General features: G+C 45.0%; 2 protein-coding genes across 4 annotated transcripts in view; both read right to left on the bottom strand.

Moving 5' to 3' along the window:
- Positions 1-8,961, bottom strand: part of LOC124045815 (MORC family CW-type zinc finger protein 3-like) — a 41,044-nt gene extending 32,083 nt beyond the window's left edge. For 2 of the 3 annotated variants that reach the window (XM_046365502.1, XM_046365484.1), the window contains exon 1: positions 8,880-8,961. In XM_046365502.1, coding sequence (XP_046221458.1) covers positions 8,880-8,912 — 33 coding nt within the window. In that variant the 5' untranslated portion in view covers positions 8,913-8,961. The remainder of the gene's footprint in view (positions 1-8,879) is intronic. The other variant, XM_046365493.1, reaches the window with a different exon arrangement.
- Positions 8,962-11,387: 2,426 nt separating this feature from the next.
- Positions 11,388-20,057, bottom strand: part of LOC124045829 (protein dopey-2-like) — a 46,916-nt gene continuing 38,246 nt past the window's right edge. Inside the window, 11 exon segments of the mRNA XM_046365518.1 lie at positions 11,388-11,938; positions 13,354-13,486; positions 13,598-13,738; positions 13,896-13,951; positions 14,087-14,131; positions 14,133-14,224; positions 18,156-18,284; positions 18,417-18,478; positions 18,605-18,864; positions 18,944-19,026; positions 19,877-20,033. Of these exon segments, the coding sequence (XP_046221474.1) occupies positions 11,687-11,938; positions 13,354-13,486; positions 13,598-13,738; positions 13,896-13,951; positions 14,087-14,131; positions 14,133-14,224; positions 18,156-18,284; positions 18,417-18,478; positions 18,605-18,864; positions 18,944-19,026; positions 19,877-20,033 (1,410 nt within the window). The 3' untranslated portion in view covers positions 11,388-11,686.

Genomic DNA, 20,057 nt, shown 5'->3' on the forward strand with positions numbered 1-20,057 from the left:
ACTCCGAGCTCTGGACATCGGATGGAAAGTCAGAGCCAGAAGAACCTTGTTTGCTTGAGGAAAATGACCAGGGAAGCACATCGGAGATTCTGAAGCTGATTCCTTCAAACCCACCTCTGATCAATGATCTAAGGCCAGAGCCACCGTTAGTTACCATGGCCCCTAGCCCAGTGGCAGGTCGCACAAGGGCGGAGAGGGTAGTTAAACCAGTAAAGAGACTAATAGAGTCAATCCACCAGAAGGTGTAAGTTTAACATAGTATAGAGAGATGATTTAGTACAGGATTATTTTTTTATGGCTAATAATGTAGATATAGTGTAAGAGGCACTTTGCATCTAGGGGCAGTTGAAGGCCTGACCAACTTTCACTTGCCCTGAACCCTATGGGTAGCTTTGAGCTGAATTCAGAATTAAGCCTTGAGCTTGGTAGGTTATTTGGTTGTTTTACAAGGTTGGTGAAATTCAGGAGGGGTGAATGTAACAGTTGTTAAAGTACTATGTGAATTTCACCAATATGTTGGCCTGCATCCTGGGAGAAGGGGAGTGTGTACTTACGTTTTGCCCGGCATGCTCTTGCTCAAATCATTTTTGATGCACAGAGAGGTAGGCACGCTTTGTCATGTTTTGTCTTATATTGTCTTGTCATTTTGCTTTTCCCTCTGTTCGTTTTCCCCCTGCTGGTCTTTTTAGGTTCGTTCCCTTTTTCTCTCTCCCTTCCTCTCTCTCTTCTCTCTATCGTTCCGTTCCTGCTCCCAGCTGTTCCTATTCCCCTAATCAATCATTTAGTCTTCCCACACCTGTTCCCTATCTTTTTCCCTGATTAGAGTCCCTATTTCTCCCCTTGTTTTCCGTTTCTGCCCTGTCGGATCCTTGTCTATTGTTCACCGTGCTGTGTCTGTGTATCGCCCTGTCGTGTCGTGTTTCCCTCAGATGCTGCGTGGTGAGCAGGTGTCTGAGTCTGCTACGTTCAAGTGCCTTCCCGAGGCAACCTGCAGTTCATGATCGAGTCTCCAGTCTGTTCTCGTCATTACGAGTGGAATTGTGCTTTATGATTGTATATTTACTTTACTGGATTAAAGACTCTGTTTTCGCCAAGTCGCTTTTGGGTCCTCATTCACCTGCATAACAGAAGGATCCGACCAAAGAATGGACCCAGCGACTACAGACGCTCGTAACACTGCCGTAGAGATCCAAGGAGCCATGCTCGGCAGACACGAGCAGGAATTGTCTGCTGCTCGCCATGCCGTGGAGAACCTGGCCGCTCAGGTTTCCGACCTCTCTGGACAGTTCCACAGTCTTCGTCTCGTGCCACCTGTTACTTCCTGGCCTGCCGAGCCTCCGGAACCTAGGGTTAATAACCCACCTTGCTACTCCGGGCAGCCCACGGAGTGCCGCTCCTTTCTCACCCAGTGTGATATTGTGTTCTCTATCCAACCCAACACATACTCTAGAGAGAGAGCTCGGGTTGCTTACGCCATTTCACTCCTTACTGGCCGGGCTCGAGAGTGGGGCACAGCTATCTGGGAGGCAAGGGCTGATTGCTCTAACAATTACCAGAACTTTAAAGAGGAGATGATTCGGGTTTTTGACCGTTCAGTTTTTGGTAGGGAGGCTTCTAGGGCCCTGGCTTCCCTATGCCAAGGTGATCGATCCATAACGGATTACTCTATTGAGTTTCGCACTCTTGCTGCCTCTAGTGAGTGGAACGAGCCGGCGCTGCTCGCTCGTTTTCTGGAGGGACTCCACGCAGTGGTTAAAGATGAGATTCTCTCCCGGGAGGTTCCTTCAAGTGTGGACTCTTTGATTGCTCTCGCCATCCGCATAGAACGACGGGTAGATCTTCGTCACCAGGCTCGTGGTAGAGAGCTCGCGTCAACGGTGTTTCCCTGCTCCGCATCGCAACCATCTCCCTCCTCTGGCTCAGAGACTGAGCCCATGCAGCTGGGAGGTATTCGCATCTCGACTAAGGAGAGGGAACGGAGGATCATCAACCGCCTGTGCCTCTATTGCGGACTTGCTGGACATTTTGTTAATTCATGTCCAGTAAAAGCCAGAGCTCATCAGTAAGCGGAGGGCTACTGGTGAGCGCTACTACTCAGGTCTCTCCATCTAGATCCTGTACTACTTTGTCGGTCCATCTACGCTGGACCGGTTCGGGTGCTACATGCAGTGTCTTGATAGACTCTGGGGCTGAGGGTTGTTTCATGGACGAAGCATGGGCTCGGAAACATGACATTCCTTTCAGAGAGTTAGACAAGCCTACGCCCATGTTCGCCTTAGATGGTAGTCATCTTCCCAGTATCAGATTTGAGACACTACCTTTAACCCTCACAGTATCTGGTAACCACAGTGAGACTATTTCTTTTTTGATTTTTCGTTCACCTTTTACACCTATTGTTTTGGGTCATCCCTGGCTAGTATGTCATAATCCTTCTATTAATTGGTCTAGTAATTCTATCCTATCCTGGAACGTTTCTTGTCATGTGAAGTGTTTAATGTCTGCCATCCCTCCCGTTTCTTCTGTCCCCACTTCTCAGGAGGAACCTGGCGATTTGACAGGAGTGCCGGAGGAATATCATGATCTGCGCACGGTCTTCAGTCGGTCCCGAGCCAACTCCCTTCCTCCTCACCGGTCGTATGATTGTAGTATTGATCTCCTTCCGGGGACCACTCCTCCTCGGGGTAGACTATACTCTCTGTCGGCTCCCGAACGTAAGGCTCTCGAGGATTATTTGTCTGTGTCTCTTGACGCCGGTACCATAGTGCCTTCTTCCTCTCCGGCCGGGGCGGGGTTTTTTTGTTAAGAAGAAGGACGGTACTCTGCGCCCCTGCGTGGATTATCGAGGGCTGAATGACATAACGGTTAAGAATCGTTATCCGCTTCCCCTTATGTCATCAGCCTTCGAGATTCTGCAGGGAGCCAGGTGCTTTACTAAGTTGGACCTTCGTAACGCTTACCATCTCGTGCGCATCAGAGAGGGGGACGAGTGGAAAACGGCGTTTAACACTCCGTTAGGGCATTTTGAGTACCGGGTTCTGCCGTTTGGTCTCGCCAATGCGCCAGCTGTTTTTCAGGCATTAGTTAATGATGTTCTGAGAGACATGCTGAACATCTTTGTTTTTGTCTATCTTGACGATATCCTGATTTTTTCACCGTCACTCGAGATTCATGTTCAGCACGTTCGACGTGTTCTACAGCGCCTTTTAGAGAATTGTCTCTACGTAAAGGCTGAGAAGTGCTCTTTTCATGTCTCCTCCGTTACTTTTCTCGGTTCCGTTATTTCCGCTGAAGGCATTCAGATGGATTCCGCTAAAGTCCAAGCTGTCAGTGATTGGCCCGTTCCAAGGTCACGTGTCGAGTTGCAGCGCTTTCTAGGTTTCGCTAATTTCTATCGGCGTTTCATTTGTAATTTCGGTCAAGTTGCTGCCCCTCTCACAGCTCTTACTTCTGTCAAGACGTGTTTCAAGTGGTCCGGTTCCGCCCAGGGAGCTTTTGATCTTCTAAAAGAACGTTTTACCTCCGCTCCTATCCTCGTTACTCCTGACGTCACTAGACAATTCATTGTCGAGGTTGACGCTTCAGAGGTAGGCGTGGGAGCCATTCTATCCCAGCGCTTCCAGTCTGACGATAAGGTTCATCCTTGCGCTTATTTTTCTCATCGCCTGTCGCCATCTGAACGCAACTATGATGTGGGTAACCGCGAACTGCTCGCCATCCGCTTAGCCCTAGGCGAATGGCGACAGTGGTTGGAGGGGGCGACCGTTCCTTTTGTCGTTTGGACAGACCATAAGAACCTTGAGTACATCCGTTCTGCCAAACGACTTAATGCTCGTCAAGCTCATTGGGCGTTGTTTTTCGCTCGTTTCGAGTTTGTGATTTCTTACCGTCCGGGTAGCAAGAACACCAAGCCTGATGCCTTATCCCGTCTTTTTAGTTCTTCTGTGGCTTCTACTGATCCCGAGGGGATTCTTCCGTATGGGCGTGTTGTCGGGTTGACAGTCTGGGGAATTGAAAGACAGGTTAAGCAAGCACTCACGCACACTGCGTCGCCGCGCGCTTGTCCTAGTAACCTTCTTTTCGTTCCTGTTTCCACTCGTTTGGCTGTTCTTCAGTGGGCTCACTCTGCCAAGTTAGCTGGTCATCCCGGTGTTCGAGGCACTCTTGCGTCTATTCGCCAGCGCTTTTGGTGGCCGACTCAGGAGCGTGACACGCGCCGTTTCGTGGCTGCTTGTTCGGACTGCGCGCAGACTAAGTCAGGTAACTCTCCTCCTGCCGGTCGTCTCAGACCGCTCCCAATTCCTTCTCGACCATCAAATCAAATCAAATCAAATTTATTTATATAGCCCTTCGTACATCAGCTGATATCTCAAAGTGCTGTACAGAAACCCAGCCTAAAACCCCAAACAGCAAACAATGCAGGTGTAAAAGCACGGTCCATGGTCTCACATCGCCATAGACTTCATTACCGGTCTGCCTTTGTCTGCGGGGAAGACTGTGATTCTTACGGTTGTCGATAGGTTCTCTAAGGCGGCACATTTCATTCCCCTCGCTAAACTTCCTTCCGCTAAGGAGACGGCACAAATCATCATCGAGAATGTGTTCAGAATTCATGGCCTCCCGTTAGACGCCGTTTCAGACAGAGGCCCGCAATTCACGTCACAGTTTTGGAGGGAGTTCTGTCGTTTGATTGGTGCGTCCGTCAGTCTCTCTTCCGGGTTTCATCCCCAGTCTAACGGTCAAGCAGAGAGGGCCAATCAGACGATTGGTCGCATACTACGCAGCCTTTCTTTCAGAAACCCTGCGTCTTGGGCAGAACAGCTCCCCTGGGCAGAATACGCTCACAACTCGCTTCCTTCGTCTGCTACCGGGTTATCTCCGTTTCAGAGTAGTCTGGGTTACCAGCCTCCTCTGTTCTCATCCCAGCTTGCCGAGTCCAGCGTTCCCTCCGCTCAAGCGTTTGTCCAACGTTGTGAGCGCACCTGGAGGAGGGTGAGGTCTGCACTTTGCCGTTACAGGGCACAGACTGTGAGAGCCGCCAATAAACGTAGGATTAAGAGTCCAAGGTATTGTTGCGGCCAGAGAGTGTGGCTTTCCACTCGCAACCTTCCCCTTACGACAGCTTCTCGTAAGTTGACTCCGCGGTTCATTGGTCCGTTCCGTGTCTCCCAGGTCGTCAATCCTGTCGCTGTGCGACTGCTTCTTCCGCGACATCTTCGTTGCGTCCATCCTGTCTTCCATGTCTCCTGTGTCAAGCCCTTTCTTCGCACCCCCGTTCGTCTTCCCTCCCCCCCTCCCATCCTTGTCGAGAGCGCACCTATTTACAAGGTACGTAGGATCATGGACATGCGTTCTCGGGGACGGGGTCACCAATACTTAGTGGATTGGGAGGGTTACGGTCCTGAGGAGAGGAGTTGGGTTCCGTCTCGGGACGTGCTGGACCGTTCACTTATTGATGATTTCCTCCGTTGCCGCCAGGATTCCTCCTCGAGTGCGCCAGGAGGCGCTCGGTGAGTGGGGGGTACTGTCATGTTTTGTCTTATATTGTCTTGTCATTTTGCTTTTCCCTCTGTTCGTTTTCCCCCTGCTGGTCTTTTTAGGTTCGTTCCCCTTTTTCTCTCTCCCTTCCTCTCTCTCTTCTCTCTATCGTTCCGTTCCTGCTCCCAGCTGTTCCTATTCCCCTAATCAATCATTTAGTCTTCCCACACCTGTTCCCTATCTTTTTCCCTGATTAGAGTCCCTATTTCTCCCCTTGTTTTCCGTTTCTGCCCTGTCGGATCCTTGTCTATTGTTCACCGTGCTGTGTCTGTGTATCGCCCTGTCGTGTCGTGTTTCCCTCAGATGCTGCGTGGTGAGCAGGTGTCTGAGTCTGCTACGTTCAAGTGCCTTCCCGAGGCAACCTGCAGTTCATGATCGAGTCTCCAGTCTGTTCTCGTCATTACGAGTGGAATTGTGCTTTATGATTGTATATTTACTTTACTGGATTAAAGACTCTGTTTTCGCCAAGTCGCTTTTGGGTCCTCATTCACCTGCATAACACGCTTTTTCTGTCTTCAGAAAAGTTGGATTATTTTAAGTACAAAGTCATACACACACAGTGTTTTGTTCATGAATAATGATGTATATTTAGAGGTTACTCATAAGTGGATGGTATTGTTAAGATGCACTTGTAATTGTACTTTTTTAGGATGATATCAATATTCTGAATTCAACATGTGGTTAATAGCTAGCTAAGGTATTAGCAGACTATTGTATGTGTGAACGATGGCTAGCTCCTCGAATGATCCCAGTCCCTCCTATTGTGCATCTGTTGTAGAAAGAGGCGACGATTCTCAGAACACATGTGCTCTACAAATGTTTTATTTCCTTTTGGATACAGGTATGTGGTTTTATCTATGTAAAATATGTTATGTATAATAAGGAGAGAGTGTATTCATTTTTGTATTCGAAAATAATTTTTGATGCACTGAGAGAGAAAGAGGCAACGATTCTCAGAACATATGTGCTCTACAAATGTTTTATTTCCTTTTGATGCAGATTCAGGATGCAGAGAGTCAGTTCTGCTTGATTAAAACTACCTGATCTCCAATGTCCACGTTTATAGTCTCAATCAACCACACACAACGCAGAGTTACAGCGGTGCAGTATAGCACCGGCTACACTAGCTAACAAAGAAGTGTGCACTAGCTAGCTGCACAATCAACAGTGGTTAGCATAACGCCCTGGACCAGAGCTTGTACGCCGACTGGTAGCACACTGACGCCCTGGAACAAAGCTACCGACTAAAGCAAAACACTCAACCAACAAATATCTACAGGTGTGCACATACCATTTGAGATGCAAAAATACCGTCTGAGAAGCACCTGCATGCACTTTGAAGTTCGCAGACCAAGCAGCGTCAGCATGCATAATCTGTAGCTGGATGCTTCGCCAATCTGGAGGTTTGTCACTATCTGGGCAAGCAGAAAATCTGTAAATACCGCCTATTTCTACAATTTATCTCTTCAAATACGATTATAAACCTAACCCTAACATCAACTGCAATACTAACCTTTACCTTGAATTAAGACCAAAAAGGAACATTTTGTATTCATCAATTTTGACTTTGCCTCTGGACTGTCTATTAGTGGGAACAAATCTGGCGCTTTGATTTGGAGAAGTGAGTGTTGGAGCTAGAAACACACGCATTTCGCTACACATGCAATAACATTTGCTAAACATGTGTATGTGACCAATAACATTATTAAGTATATTATTATTATATATTAGATTATTCTATATTACGCTCATTTCCCTATAGTAGTCAGAACGTGTTACTACATTACACAGATGAACGTTTTCACCACACACAAATGAAAGGAAATACACATCACCTTTACCTCAGATTGGTGATCTAATCCAACTTTAATACAACAGGTGTAGACTTTATGTAACGGATGTGTTACATTTACTGTGAAATGCTTACTTACAAGCCCGTAACCAACAGTGCAGTTCAAGAAGAGTTAAGAAAATATTTATCAAATAAAGTTTAATAAAAAAATTGTTTTAACACAAAATAACAATAATGAGGTTATATACAGGAGGCGATGTTGTTAGTATTACTGTTTATAGTCATCAAGATCTCACAAAATCGATTGCTTAAAATATATCAATATCTTTGGTTTAGTACCACTATTTTTGTCATTCGAACCAGTTCAAACTGGGACAGAATATGCTTTCAAGACAACTGGGAACTCGGGAAAAAAACGAGGTCAATCATGATGTCAGTGATCTTCAGGTCGGAAAGAAGGAGTTCCAGAAAGAGGCCCGTGTTCCCGACTTGGAATTCCGAGTTTTCGGTTTTTACGATTTTTCCCAGTCGGAGCTCGTTTTTTCCCGACTTCCCAGTGATCTTGAATGCACTGAATTCGGAAGTCGTAAATGTTCCAGTTCAGAGTTCCCAGTTGTTTTGAATGCGGCATTGGAAATGGAGCTGTCATTTTCAGACCACCGTGGCTAGAAAAACAAAATCGGGCGATCCTCCCTTAATGTGATCCGAGGACTTTTAAGTCATGGACTTAAGGGTTTATCATTGAAATGAATGCCAAAACCTATCACTATCTAGAAACCATTATGAGGTGGTGATTTGTTTAAATTATCCAGTAAAAAACGTGTTGTTTCCTTGCCATCTATCGAAATAACGCTCTCACAGAAATATAAGTTGATACATGGCTACGACAGGTTGTCATATCTTGACAGACAGAACTAGAAGCCTATACCAAAGTTATTTGAGTTTGTCTGTTAGATGTGTGCAAACCGTACATGTCCCAGCGGTTATTGTCCCAGTTCTATTGACTTAAACAATATCGACATGACTGGTATATTTGCGCGCATGATTTATTACAGTAGAACAAGCGACCAATTCCAGTCTTGAGTGACCGCTCCGTAAATATTGCTGCGTGTGCAGGTTAGAAGGTAGGCTACGAATTTGCCAAATACAAATAATCTAAACACAAGTGTGATACGTGTGTGTGTAGGCAGTAACTTTTACGTATTCGTCTTCAAAATATCACAATTTATTTCAACATATTGATTATTAATTTGGATATTTAAAAACGGCGCTTGGACAGTGGGCCATAAATAAAAAAGCAACAGTATAAAAAAGCAACAGTATAATTGTATATATGTTTTAGGAATATAAACGGTACTTTACATACTTTTTCAACAGGATTCTACTTTATCAGGTACAAACTACTGATCGAGACCAAAAACGTGCTATGATTTCGATGATTAGTTTAATCACTATAATTAGAAGCAACTGCACATAATTTACTTCTACATAGCACAATGTCAACAGGTTGTGGCTAGATACTGTAAAAGTAAAATATCATGTTAACGCCTACCTTACTTATAGGGACTCCTCTCTGCGACGCCATCTTCTCCGAAATGCAGAAGGGAAAACATGCACAAGTCTAGCGCGAGGGAACCACCCAGCTGGGCCAAGTGGGTGTGTTGAATAATAATGCTGCGTTCATAACGAAGTGGGGAGGTGGTAATTACAAGTTAAATGTATACATGAACAAGTCTTGAGCGAGGGCACCATCCAGTTGGGCCGAGCGGGTGTTTTGAATAATAATGCTGCATTCATAGCCAAGTGGGAAGGTGATAATTACCAGTTAAATGTATTCACTTTCTTTGAACGCGTTGAAAAATGCCGATTCACACAAGCTCAACCATAAACTAAAAGTACAGATATGATTGTAAACAACATATAGTGTTAGTTCGATGGAACAATTGCTACATTGCGGAACAGTTTGTACTGAACTACACGTTTCCCCAAAATGTTCTGGAATAATAATAATAATATATAATATATGCCATTTAGCAGACGCTTTTATCCAAAGCGACTTACAGTCATGTGTGCATACATTCTACGTTCTGGAACAGACTTTGAGGTACGTTTGTTCCATTTGGTGGGTGTAACTGAACACTCCTTGGAGTGTTGAAGAATAACTTAATTTATCTGTTTATTCATGAACCAATTGATATTAATTTAAAAGAGAGATGCTGGTATTGACCCGGAACACAAACACCTGCCTTCCTAGATTATTTTATTTTTTCCCACCTTTATTTAACCAGGTAGGCTAGTTGAGAACAAGTTCTCAATTGCAGCTGCGACCTGGCCAAGATAAAGTAAAGCAGTTCGACACATACAACAACACAGTTACACATGGAATAAACAGTCAATAATACAGTAGAAAATGTCTATATACAGTGTGCAAATGAGGTAGGATGAGGGAAGTAAAGTAATAAATAGGCCATGGTGGCGAAGTAATTACAATATAGCAATTAAACACTGGAACGTTAGATGTGTAGAAGATGAATGTGCAAGTAGATATACTGGGGTGCAAAGGAGCAAGATAAATAAATACAGTATGTGGATGGAGTAGTTGGATGGGCTATGTACAGGTCCAGTGATCTGTGAGCTGCTCTGTTGCTGGTGCTTAAAGCTATTTAGGGAGATATGAGTCTCCAGCTTCAGTGATTTTTGCAGTTCGTTCCAGTCATTGGCAGCAGAGAACTGGAAGGAAAGCCGGCCAAAGGAATCATTGGCTTTGATAAAGTTATAAAACCTGCATACATTATGCTATTGGGATCCTGAGTGGCGCATCAGTCTAAGGCATTGCATCATAGTGCTAGAGGCATCACTACAGACCTGGGTTCGATCCTGGGCTGTATCACAACCGGCCGTGATCGGGAATCCCATAGGTCGGCGCACAATTAGCCCAGAGTCATCCGGGTTAGGGGATACAGGTTAGTTGAGGTAGTTTGTACGTAGGGGTAAAGTGACTATACATCGATAATAAACAGTGAGTAGCAGCAGTGTAAAATCAAAGGGGGGTAGGGTGTCAATGTAAATAGTCTGGTGGACATTTTTTAATGTTTTTATTTGCAGACCATGATATATTAATTTGGATATTAACAAGTAATCATTTTCAGGAGGTCAAACATTTACATAGTTTAGTTAAGCATTCACATTTGAAGAATAAAATTGTGTTGAGTGGTAATGGTGTATTAATGACAAGTGGTAAATTGAACCTCTGAGTCAATTTACATTTGTTTGCATAGAGCTTCCTATTGGTTGATTCTAGAAACTTGGGCCTCATCATTCTACAACTAGTTTCCAAGTCAAATTTCAGAGATTCTGAGTTGCTTTGAAAGCACCATATGTCCAAACATTCCACAAAACACCTAAAAATAGAGACTCCCCATGAACAGATACCACACGTTATTTAACTTATTAGATATCTAGAGGTATTACTGTGCACACAAATCACATTAAAATAATTTACCCACAAATAAAACTGTGACATGATTGATGACAAGCAGAGCTTTTTAAACATAAAAAAATCAACCATCCTCTATTAAAAGCCTTAGAGGTCCCATAGTCACTGACCAGCAGGTATACTCATCTACTCCTGTCTCATTGGAATATATTACAACATATGCTAATAGTAGGGAGCAGGTTTATGGAGAGCTTTGTAGAGCAGTTAGTAGTCAGTACTGCTGTCCCACTCTTTGGTTACAGTGGTGCTTCTTTTATGACCAGTGTCACCTCGAAAAGCTAGCTAGTATCAGTACTACTCTTATTTTAAGTCAGCACATTCAGACTTTTACTCAGAGAGAGCTTAATTTTCAAAATGTATTTCACCTTTATTTAACTAGGCAAGTCAGTTAAGAACACATTCTTATTTTCAATGACGGCCTAGGCACAGTGGGTTAACTGCCTTGTTTAGTGGCATTTACATTTACATTTAAGTCATTTAGCAGACGCTCTTATCCAGAGCGACTTACAGAGTGACAGATTTTTACCTCGTCAGCTCGGTGATTCGATCTTGCAACCTTTCGGTTACAAGTCCAACGCTCTGACCACTAGGCTACCTGCCGCCCCAACTGCCATTCCAGTTTGTGTCAGTTAATTCTAGATTATTTTAGAGTATCTCAAATGTAGAATATCCTATATAGACGTTAAATCTCAACCAGGTAAGGTAAACAATTCAAAATAACATCCCAAAAGATTACCATTTAGCTGGCATATGCCTACAATACAACATCGCTTTCAGTGGTTGTGCCCATTCTACACATTCCATTTCTATTGTTCTAGTTCTAATTTCCTCTACGTTCTAAGATCTAGATCCTTGGTGGAGTTCTAACTCTCCATGGAGTCTAGGAACTCTTCCTCAGTGATGTGCTCCAGTCTCTTCAGGACTTGGTCAGCGCTGGCTGCAGGGTATTCTGTCACAGGGTAATCTGGAGGGCTGCTGGGTGAAGTGCCCTGGAAAGAACAGCAGAGTGTATGGAGGAAGGGAGCAAGCTGGGTGATGGAGGTGAGAAAGCGACGGGTGAGGAGGGGGAACTCCAGACGCTCCGTAGAGGACTCCTCGCTCAGCCCATTCAGCATCTGGAATGAAAAGATGTGCTCATCAGAAAGGGACGATGGGACCGCATGATTGAGTCAGCTCGTTATCACAGTGTATATAAGGACGTGATATTTTGCTCGATAACTGTGTGTGCTCAAATCCAATTTTAAATTGTCACATGCGCCGAATACAATGGGTGTAGACTTATCCATGAAATGCTTGCTTACAAACCCTTCAACAATGCTTCTACACCAGCATTGCTTGCTGTTTGGGGTTTTAGGCTGGGTTTCTGTACAGCACTTTGAGATATCAGCTGATGTACGAAGGGCTATATAAATACATTTGATTTGATAGTTAAGAAATAATAATAAATAATAAAATAGTAACACATGAATAATATACAGAAGAATGGAGGTATATCCAGTGAGTACCAGAACCAGATCAAAGTGCAGAGGTGAGAGGTGACCAAAAGTATGTTGACACCGGCTCGTTGCTTCCAGACACAGTTTGGAAGTCGGTAGTGAGTGCTGCAACTGAGGGGAAAAAACATAGCACCCGGCAGTCCCATTCTGTGAGCTTGTGTGGCCTAACACTTTGCGGCTGAGCTGTTGTTGCTCCTAGATATTTCCACTTCACATTAACAGCAATTAGGAGTTGACTCGGGCAGCTCTAGCAGGGCAGAAATTTGACAAACTGACTTGTTGGAAAGGTGGCATCCTATGACAGTGCCACGTTGAAAGTCACTGAGCTCTTCAGTAAGGCCATTCTACTGCTAATGTTTGTCTATGGAGATTGTATGGCTGTGTGCTTGACTTTATACACCTGTCAGCAACCGGTGTGGCTGAAATAGCCAAATCCACAAATTTGAAGGCGTGTCCACATACTTTTGTATATAGAGTGTTTTTGTGGTAGATACTGTATGTACATGAAGGCAGGGTAAAGTTACTAGGCATCAGGATAGATAAGAGTCAAATAAAGAATAGAGTAGCAGCAGCATATGATGAGTGTAAAAGTGTGTGTGTGCGTATGTGCGTTTGTGTTGGTATGCGTGTATGTGTGTGTGTGTATGTGTGTTTGCGTTGTCGATATGCATGTGTGTGTGAGTTTTGTGTGAGAGTGTCTGTGTGTGTGTGGACATGTTTAACTATATTTGTGGGGATCAGAAGTCCCCACAAGAATAGTAAATTAACAAACATTTCACCAACTGGGGACATTTTGTTGGTCCACACAAGGTCAAATGCTATTTCTAGGGGGTTAAGGATAGAATTAGGTTTAGGGTTAGGAGCTAGGGTTCGTTTTAGGGTTAGGAACTAGGGTTAGGGTTATGTTTTCAGGTTAAGGTAAGAGCACTGGTTAGGGAAAATATGATTTTGAATTGTACTGAATTGTGTGTCCCCACAAGGTTAGTCGTACAAGAATGTGAGTGTGCATAGTGCAAGATAGGGTGTTCCCTTACTCCGTAGCGTTGGTGTAGTGCCTCTAGTACTTTGACAATATGGGGTTTGCACTCCTGCTCTCCCTCCAGAAGACTATTCTCCGGGCCACTGTAACAGCTCATATCCACTTCTGGAACAAAGGCCCAGCGATACCTAGACACACACGCACACACACAAGAGCAGAGAGAATGGAATGCAATTGTAATCATTCTAAGCACACCCTACATACATGCTAAGCAGATACTAAGCCGGTGAGGCTCTTACATCTGAAAGAGGGGCATCTTCTCTGTGGGGAAGGCCAGGGCGGTGTCCAGGAACTTGCAGGCAGACAGGTACATGTCCAACTCTGGCTGGGGGAAAGCCAATGGCCCATTCCCCATGGCCCCACGTACAACTTTAGTCAACCTGACAGAGAAAGACAGAGTAGAAGGAGAACAGAGAAAAAGCAAGAGACAACACAATGAGTCTGAATGAAACATAGTCAAGATATTCACATGATACACTGCCTGATACATTGACGTTATATATGTAGATAAAATAATGGATGGGTAGACTGACTCACTTTGACACCTCTTTTTCTTCCAACAAGGCTTTTTCCAGCCGAACAAATATTCGGATCTGACAAACAGAGAGAAGAGACACACCATTAGAAGACAGGACTGGACAAACACTTGCCACAATGCATGTAGGTGTACATGTCAGGAAATCAACAGTGACCGGACGTGATGTCATCAGTGTGGGGTTGTTCCTCACCAGTTCTGTGACCATGATTGGCCAGAGGGAGGTGAGGTGCTGGGGGGGAGATCCGCAGCACAAGAACACGGAATGTCAGAAACATCTGAGCAGAGACGGAGGGCGTCTGACCCATACGCAGAGCCTCTGTCAGCCGCTCTGAGTGAGGATGGGAGGAGAGATCATCATTACATTTAGGGATGGGTACGGTTATTTGAATATTCATATCTGAATAAACATAGGTATTCGATTACTTGAGTAAGAGAGTATTCATTTTTTAAATAGGCTTTTTTTTTAAAGGCCTTGTCTGAAATTTAAATAAAAATCAGTGGAAGCTACCCAGAGGAGGAAGGGGAGATCCATAAAACATAAAAATAAATTGAACGTTTAAAAAGTTATCCTTTTTGATAACTATTCACACCACCAAATAATTGATTAAAATACAAATTTTTGCAATGAAGGTCTAAAGTAGTCTAAACATCACTCTGTAGGGTAGCACCATGGTGTAACCGGAAGACAGCTAGCTTCCGTCCTCCTCTGGGTACATTGACTTCAATACAAAACCCAAGAGGCTCATGGTTCTCACCCCCCTTCCATAGACTTGCACAGTAATTATGACAACTTCCAGAGAACGTTCTCCAATCTATCAAAGCTCTTGTAGCATGAACTGACATGTTGTCCACCCAATCAAAGGATCAGAGAATGAATCTAGTACTGAAAGCATTAGGTACAGAGCTAGAACTGCAGAGCAGTTGACTCAGAGAGAGAAAGAAAATAGTTTAACAGTGTTCCAAAATGAAGGAGAAGCCAGAGAGACCGAGAGATTTCATTTTTTTTTTTTTTTTTAAATCAGTTGTTTCACTTATTTAGCTAGCAAATGCAGCTAGCTAGTTTAGCCTACTCAAAACACCCTGCTCAAAAAGAGCGATGCTATGTTAGCTAGCTAGCTGTGCAACACAACACTGCAAATCTTTGAGGTCAAGGTAAGCTTTTGGTTTGACAAATGAATTTCCCAGTGGCCCGCCGGTGTCAGTGCTAAACTGCTTACTGACTGTACACTAACGATACTGCATGATGGTATCGGGTTTACTAAATCAAATCCAATTTTATTTGTCACATGAGCCAAATACAACAGGTGTAGACCTTACAGTGAAATGCTTACTTACAAGCCCTTAACCAACAATGCAGTTAAGAAAAAAACCTTCATTTAAGAGCAGCAGTAAATACCAAGAGTGGGGCTATATAAAGGGGGTACCGGTACAGAGATAATGTCAATGTACGGGTGCACCTGTGTCGAGGTAATTATGTACATGTGGGTAATAACAGAGAGTAGCAGCAGCGTTCCGGGGGGGGGCAATGCAAATAGTCTGGGTAGGCATTTGCTTAGCAGAGAGAACAGTCTATGACTAGCGTGGCTGGAGTCTCTGAAATTTTAGGGCCTTCCTCCGACACCACCTGGTGTAGAGGTTCTGGATGGCAGAAAGCTTGGCCCCGGTGATGTACTGGGCCATATGCACTACCCTCTGTAGTGCCTTGCGTTTGGATGCCGAGCAATTGCCATACCAGGAAGTGATACAACCCGTCAGGATGCTCACGATGGTGCAGCTGTAAAACCTTTTGAGGATCTGAGGACCCATGCACATCTTTTCAGTCTCCTGAGGGTGACTGTCTTGGTGTGCTTGGTCCATGTTAGTTTGTTGGTGATGTGGACGCCAAGGAACTTGAAGTTCTCAACCTGCTCCACTACAGCCCGTCGATGAGAATGTGCCCAGTCCTCCTTTTCCTGTAGTCCACAATCATCTCCTTTGTCTTGATCACGTTGAGGGAGAGGTTGTTGTCCTTGCACCACACGGTCAGGTCTCTGACCTCCTTCCCATAGTCTCATCGTTGTTGGTGATCAGGCCTGACCGTGCCTGACCGTGCAGTCAAGAGTGAGGAGGGGGCTGAGTACAGGAGGGGGCTGAGCACGCACCCTGAGGGGCCCCCGTGTTGAGTATCAGAGTGGTTATGTGTTGTTACCTACCCTTACCACCTGGGGGCGGCCAGTCAGGAAGCCCAGGATCCAGTTTCAGAGGGAGGTGCTTAGTCCCATGGTCCTTACCATAGTGATGAGCTTTGAGGGCACTATGGTGTTGAATTTTGAAATGTAGTCAATGAATAGCATTCTCACATACAGTTGAAGTCGGAAGTTTACATACACTTATGTTGGAGTCATTAAAATTCATTTTTCAACCACTTGTTAACCACTTGTTAACAAGTGGCAAATCAGTTAGGACATCTATGTGCATGACACAAGTAATTCTTCCAACAATTATTTACAGACAGATTATTTCACTTATAATTCACTGCATCACAATTCCCGTGGGTCAGAAGCTTATATACACTAAATTAACAAGAGTATTAGTGAGGACTGGCACTGATGTTGGACGATTAGGCCAGGCTTGCAGTCGGAGTTCCAATTCATCCCAAAGGTGTTCGATGGGGTGGAGGTCAGGGCTCTGTGCAGGCCAGTCAAGTTCTTCCTCACCGATCTTGACAAACCAATTCTGTATGGACCGCGCTTTGTGCATGAGGGCATTGTCAAGCTGAAACAGGAAAGGCCCTTCCCCAAACTGTTGCCACAAAGTTGGAAGCACAAAATCGTCTAGAATGTCATTGTATGCTGTAGCGTTAAGCTTTCCCTTCACTGGAACTAAGGAGCCTAGCCCGAACCATGAAAAACAGCCCCAGACCATTATTCCTCCTCCACCAAACTTTACAGTTGGCACTATGCATTGGGGCAGGTCGCGTTCTCCTGGCATCCTCCAAACACAGATTTGTCCATCGGACTGCCAGATGGTGTAGCGTGATTCATCACTCCAGAGAACACGTTTCCACTGCTCCAGAATCCAATGGCGGCAAGCTTTACACCACCCCAGCCGATGCTCGGCATTGCGCATGGTGATCTTAGGCTTGTGTGCGGCTGCTCGGACATGGAAACCCATTTAATGAAGCTCCCGATGAACAGTTCTTGTGCTAATGTTGCTTTCAGAGGCAGTTTGGAACTCTGTAGTGAATGTTAAAACCGAGGACAGACCATTTTTACGTGTGACGCGCTTCAGCGGTCCCGTTTTGTGAGCTTGTGTGGCCTACCACTTCGCGGCTGAGCCGATGTTGCTCCAAGATGTTTCCACTTCACAATAACAGCACTTATTGTTGACCGGGGCAGCTCTAGCAGGGCAGAAATTTGATAAACTGATTTCTTGGAAAGATTGCATTCTATGACGGTGCCACGTTGAAAGTCACTGAGCTCTTCAGTAAGAACATTCTACTGCCAACGTTTGTCTATGGAGATTGCATGGCTGTGTGTTGATTTTATACACTTGTCAGCAACGGGTGTGGCTGAAATAGCCGAATCCATTAATTTGAAGCGGTGTCCACATACTTTTGAGTGTATATATAGTGTAGCTGGCTAATGTAGCTAGCTTCTTTACAACTATTTGATGTAGTCAAGACAGGCACTACCAGCTGGTATGATCGGTAATCTATGGCAGCAACAAGTTTGTCAAACTAGTGCAAGTCAGTTTGGAACACCCGCTGAAATCTGTCCAAAATAAGCCCAATGCGTTTCTATGGGCTTATTTTGGACCTAAGCTTGGTCGCCCACCTTTGGGACAACGAGCATGAGCATCTCGTCATTATATACAGATCTCTGCTGCCACACACACTGGCCCCTGCTCCTTTCTCGCCCTACCCTTCTGCTGAAACAAGCAGAGCACAGCAAACCGGCTCTATCGAGTTGCACGAGCAAGTCTTAATTGATTTATTTTTGCCAAGTTAACAAAATTGTACATGTATTTGGAAAAAAAAAGAAAAAATAAAGATATTAAAATACTGAAATAATTTCAAATGCCCATCCCTAATCATATTGACCTTATAACATTTCTCTCACACACACACACACACACACACACACACACACACACACACACACACACACACACACACACACACACACACACACACACACACACACACACACACACACACACACACACACACACACACACACACACACAGAAATGCCTAAATACACAAAAAGCACACCCACCTTGGATGAGGGGCAGGTAGAGGTGGTACTGGTCTAACTCTCCACTGAACATAGCAAAGGCCTGACGCTTCAGTAACATGGGCTTCTGCTCTACACTGGGAAACAGCTTCAGAGAACTGCTCTGCATGCCTGCAATACACACACAGAGTTAACACGCACGTGCGTACACACACACACACACACACACACACACACACACACACACACACACACACACACACACACACACACACACACACAGGGTTAGGTGGCTCTACTTACTCATGAGGTCTTTGAACATGGTCTTCTCATGGGTCAGCAGGTGGTCGATGATAGACCTCCAGCTATAGAGAACAGGTCAGGAGGTCAAACAGTCCATTTCTTTTGACATTTTATCTGATGATAATAATGTCAATATTTACATGTAATGTACATGTAATGTACACACGCACACACAAATCCAATCTTACTGGGGGGTGCAGGAGATGTCCATGGTGAAGAAGAGGGGGTCCATGTAGAGTTCAAAGGCCTCTTTCCTCCAGGCCCTCTTGGTGTAGGCATACCCACTCAGATTGCTCAGAAGCTGGGCACCTGCACCAAAACTGGGCATGTTGTAGGCACTGTGGTTCTTCAGGTAGGGGAAGACGTAGTACATGAGGCGAGAGATGAGAGGGACGGCTTTCTCCTTCTCATCACTGCGATACACCATGTCCAGGAGAGGGGCTAGAACCTGCAGAGGAGGAGGGTCTGTCATATACAGAAACACATACATAGGCGTGAAAACCATAGTTGCACACAAACATACTTACCTCTGCCAATAGCACTAGGGCTTGCACACTGTACACAGAAGGGGCTGAGGAAGAGACCATGGTGCTGGCCTGAGCCTCAGAGTCTGGAGAAGAGAAGACAATTGAGGAGAAAGGGAAAGAAGGAGATGGGGACAGAAGTGTTGTCACTCATAAATATTTATGACTTTCTTCTTTAGTGCGTGCCCTGAGGACAGACCCAAGGCTTAACCTCCTCAGGGTATCAGGAAAGAACTCTATCTCATACTTTAGACCACATCCTGACTCTACACATGAAGTACCGATGCCAGTGAAGCTGCAGTGCTCTTACATCACTGGAGGAACTAGTCTGGTTGCCATGGTAACAGCAGAGGAGAGAAGTACTTCTCCCAATGCACTTTTGGAAGAAGTGTCCTTCTTCCTCCCTCGATCACTACACTGGGGGACTAAGAGGGGAAGTGCTATATTTCCATGGTTACAGTATGGGTCTGTGGACTCTCTCAGTCCACTCTAATGTAGACCTGAAGAGAGATGAGGACAGAATAAAGGTTAAAAGGTTCAATTAAAAAATAAAAAAAATGAGGAGAGAAAAGAGGAAAGGAACGGTTGGTTGAGGTGGGCCCTTTCTCAGCTAATGTGGAATGTGCATAAGCGGGTCAGGGGTTGGTTGCCACGGTTACAGAGGAGTGTTATGCCCTGAGGGTTTAGGATGTGAGCATCTCTGAGCCAGTTTGAAGCCTAACCTTCTGCTTCAATCGAAGGTCAATTGAATGTCCGCTCCAGTCCGCACCTTCTTGGAAAAGTGTGGACATATAGAGACAGGAGTGGACATTTGATATTGCATAATTTCTTTAGAGCGGACCTATCAGACCCCAAGGTGTAAACTAGACTTGAGTCTGTACTTGACAGAAACCAGGGATGTCTACAGGTGAGTGGGTGTGTGGTATTCATGGTTACCATAGAGGTCCAGGTCCAGCTCGTCAGATGGCTCCTCTGTCTCAGGACACACCTGAGGCTGGTTCTTGACCTCCAGGTTACGGCTGAGCCAGCTGGTCTGCTCCAGAGACGACCCCGCCACCCCGCCCACAGCCTCTAGGATCTTCTGGGTCACCTCCTACATGGCATCACCATCATTACC

This window comes from Oncorhynchus gorbuscha, linkage group LG01 (genome assembly GCF_021184085.1).
Source record: "Oncorhynchus gorbuscha isolate QuinsamMale2020 ecotype Even-year linkage group LG01, OgorEven_v1.0, whole genome shotgun sequence".
In the NCBI taxonomy this organism is placed as follows: domain Eukaryota; kingdom Metazoa; phylum Chordata; class Actinopteri; order Salmoniformes; family Salmonidae; genus Oncorhynchus; species Oncorhynchus gorbuscha.